This window comes from Bactrocera latifrons, unplaced genomic scaffold (assembly GCF_001853355.1).
Source record: "Bactrocera latifrons isolate USDA-ARS-PBARC rearing strain unplaced genomic scaffold, ASM185335v1 scaffold_320, whole genome shotgun sequence".
Lineage (NCBI taxonomy): Eukaryota > Metazoa > Arthropoda > Insecta > Diptera > Tephritidae > Bactrocera > Bactrocera latifrons.
In genome coordinates this window covers 167,718-171,745 of record NW_017536853.1, presented here as the reverse complement: position 1 = coordinate 171,745, position 4,028 = coordinate 167,718, and the positions used below count along the sequence as shown (strand labels likewise).

The 4,028-nt window shown below is 45.8% G+C and overlaps 1 protein-coding gene across 1 annotated transcript in view; it reads left to right on the top strand.

Annotated features, from left to right (window-relative positions):
* LOC108971085 overlaps positions 1-3,781 on the top strand; it is a gene marked incomplete in the record, with an annotated part of 6,371 nt that extends 2,590 nt beyond the window's left edge. The window contains 3 exon segments of the mRNA XM_018936912.1: positions 1-1,585; positions 1,653-1,810; positions 2,843-3,781. Of these exon segments, the coding sequence (XP_018792457.1) occupies positions 1-1,585; positions 1,653-1,810; positions 2,843-3,756 (2,657 nt within the window).
* Between the last annotated feature and the right edge of the window lie 247 nt (positions 3,782-4,028).

Here is a 4,028-nt window from a genome sequence, read left to right as displayed (position 1 = left end):
AAGACGATAGCAGTGCAGTGGATGGTAACACGGCGGCCGAAGACGCTGCCGGAGTGCAAAGCGTGCGTATGCAAATTCGGCCACCCAGCGCCATATCYGCGCACGAGAGTAAAATACTGCGACGACGCGATAAGACATTCGCCAATTCGGCCGCGCGCAGTCACTCACAGCCCCGTGAAGCCGAACGACTCACCAGTCCAGAAGCSGAYGTGCTCATGCGYAGCGCGAAACAACGTAGTCTCTCATCGCCGCGGCACAAGGATGAKTCCAGTGAGAGTGAACGCAACGGCAAGCAAGCGCTTGCGATGGCCGATGAGAACATTAGCCGTTTGGAGCAGAATTTGCGACGCTGTGAGGAGGAACGCAAGCGCTTCGAGTCGGACAAACGTCAGTTTGAGCGAGAAAAACGCGAAAATCGGCTGCGCTATAAACAGCTGCMCGACAGCGACGAGCGGAAACGTTTGCTACAGAATTATCGTAAACTAAGCGATCGCATACAATTGCCGGCCGACGCTGAGGAACGACGCCGCATGGTGCACAGCTTGCGTTTGCARCGCAATGAAGCGCCCACACTGCAGCCACGTCAAMAACACAGCGGCTACGAAGAGTCCTCCACACAATTCTCCTCATCCGAAGTAGACGATGTGGAGGAATCCCGAGCACATCGGTTGGAAAAGCATACGCACCCCGTGCGCCGACAAGTGTCAGCCATTACAKGTGCAGTAAATTATGTAGTCGATGTGCGTGGTCCGCCACCACAGCCGCCAGAGCGCCGCAGTGTTAGCCGCAATCACTCACTCTCACCTATGCGACCGCAAAGACGTTCGAAGACGCCGGAACAGCGTGCGGAAATTATGCGTAGGCTAGCCGAAAATGAGGCCAATAACAGTAAGTCGACTAGCATAACACCAGAGCCGCAAAGTCCAGCCACACCCATGGAGCAAACAATGCCGGAATATTCAAAGTCACAGCTTCCAGYCGGTATGGCTGAAGTGCGTCGGCGTTACAGCACGCCACGCAAGGATTCGCTTACCGAAATTGCCAAGCGTAGAAAGCAAAGCTTAGAGAAAGCCCAGCTAGAGGCTGCAATGYTGCTTGCGGCTAAAGAAGCAGAGGCAGCTAGGTTAGAGGAGGAAGCACGTAAGGCTGAGGCTGCTGTGCCGCTTATGGCTAAGATTATCCGCGGTRTATTCGCATTATTCATTAGCACACATGCAGAAAAACCAAAGTCCACAACAACAACTGAGGTACATTTCGCATCTGAGGAACTGCTTTTGCCACAAGATTTAATTGCCGAAGATTTACCTAAGAATTTGGTCTCCAAAGAACTGATACGACATCTCTACTTCGASGCTCGTCAGCAATGGCGACGCATGAAGACCGATTTTCCGAAAGAGTTAAACACTATTCGGTTRTTGCGGAATAAATGTGTTGCAGAGTTGATTCTACTAATTTTGCTTTGCGGTTTCGGTGGTCTGATATTCCGTTACACCGAGGGTACTTCGGAGAATATCTACAAATGTGAAGTGCGTAAGGTAAAGCGTGACTTTATCGATAATTTGTGGACAGTTAGTCACAACATGAGGTAGCCAAGACGTGCCGAACTCTACAGTAACTTGTATACAACTTATTGTCTTTTGTTTTCTTCATAGGGAGGACGATTGGAAATCGCTTGCACGTCAGAAGTTACGGAAATTCGAAGACGAACTTAATTCACTTGCTGAGTTGGGTATACGRCGATACCCGGGTCAGAAATCGTGGAACTTTGTAAATTGCATRCTATTCTGTTGGACCGTTATAACAAGTATAGGTGCGCAGCTGTTTATTCCACTATAACTTTCAATACTCTCTATATCGTTCGGTACAGAGTGCAGTTTACTATCCGAGCTAAAATGAATCGAGGATTTTTTTTTTATTACTAAAAAAATTAACTCTAAATTACTCTCTTTAAATAGTACGCGGTAAGTTGGTGTTCCACTGAACCTATGTATTTTTTCTGAGAAAGCGTATGAGAGAGAGAATTGTATGTGATCGACTCAACTCAAGAAGTAGGGAAAGCCTCATAGAGTCAGAGAAATCTCAAGACTTCAGACCGTTGAGGGCCGCAATTAGGTCATCATAGAGCCCATTGTGCTGTATGGAGGTAACCAAATTAAGCTTTATCCAGCAACGCAGTGAATTAGTTCCTCCAGGATCCATTACTGCCCAGAAAGCAGGCCCATTGCAGCTGTTCAAGAGTTTATTGCGTAATTTTTTCGCAGATGACATCCATCATACTAACGTTTCATATGTTAGTATTGGTCGGATGATGCTAGCGTAGAGCCAATATACGGTAAGGGGTCTTTAACCCCACTTTTGACCAATGGCTCTTCTGTAGGGGTACCAGAACTTTGGAAGCCCTGCCCTCAGTTCTCTCCGGCTTAATTTATCTAGATGTGTATAAGAGACAGGATTAACAGGCTGAGCTCTGCATACTTTTGGTTCTCGGAAGAGAAGAGAACTCTCTTCAGCTAAAAACTCAAATCTCACTAAGGATAATCGATAAAAATAGGGGCTGCCTAATATTAATTCAGTCAGACAAACCTCTAGGTAAAGCTTATGGATAATTTTTCGGGTGTTCAAAGAAYCTTTAAGATTTCAAGCCAAATGTCGAGTTGGAAAATATAAGTGGAACTTCTCTTCGGTGATCTTGAAGCCAAGGGGAATACTCTTTAGGTTGCTTTAAGACGCTAATGCCCATATAATGGGTCATTTAGGYGCATTCTTACACAAACTTTTCAAAAATTATGTTTTCATAGAATTTTTAACAACATTTTATTCAATTTCACTTTTCTCATTCTAGGTTATGGTCACATTGCACCGGTAACCACTTTGGGCCGTACTTTGGCCATCATCTATGCCATCATTGGTATACCGCTGTTCTTACTCATTCTTGCGGATTATGGTAAACTCTTTACGCGTGCGCTGAAATTTCTTTGGGTCTATGTGCGACGCTTGTATTACACCGGCACTTGTCGTAATATACGTAAACATCAGTCGGTACGTGACGCCATGAAATTGGCACGACGCTCGAGTATGTTCTTTGGACGTGAAATGGATATTGAGTCGCGCACAACTGCGCCCGAAACACCATCGTCACCATTCGATGAAACCTTCGAAATAGATGATGAATTTAATTTACCCATTTCGGTGGCTTCATTCTTGCTGATCAGCTATATTTTGATTGGTGCGCTATTCTACTCYATGTGGGAGAATTGGAGTTACTTTGAGGCATTCTACTTTGTCTTCATCTCGATGTCCACCATTGGTTTCGGTGATATGGTGCCGAATCATCCGATATTCATGATGTGTAGCATACTCTATTTGGTCTTCGGTTTGGCGCTCACCTCTATGTTCATCAATGTGGTGCAGATTAAGTTGAGCGATACCTTCAAGCAAGCCTCGATCAAGCTGAGCACTACAATTGGCATTGAATTGCCGCCCGATGAGAATGCTGAGGGTGCGATTGAAAATGCAGAAGCGGGCGCAGAAACGACGGTGAATCTGAAAATGTCACCAACTGCTACTTCGCCAGCGAGTACGATGCCAGCGAGTACGATGCCAGCGAATGAGTTTGACCTGAAAGTGCCGTCGCTAGCGCCACCACGCCCAAACAGCAACAATGTGGGTGAGCACGAAAGTCCGCCACCGCTGCCGAGTCGCAAGCAAGAAGTCGAGTCGAGTGAAGTTAAGAAAAAGGGTTGGCGATTTTGGTAGACGAAATGCACTTGCGAAGTATGACGACAGCTTTCGTAGTCTTTTGCGCATTTTCCGTTTGAAACTGCTATTATGGGCGTTTTGGAAGCTTCAAGTTTCTATTACAGCTTTTTTATAGACTTGCACTTCGCAACAGCTGCATCTAACTGTGTCTTTTCGAATTTTCTATCAAAGCTTACAAAAGAGCTTGAGAGCTTTAAGTTTGACTGCACTTATACTCGTAGTTATTAAGACCTATAAACTTTTCCATCCGCACATATCACCGACCAATG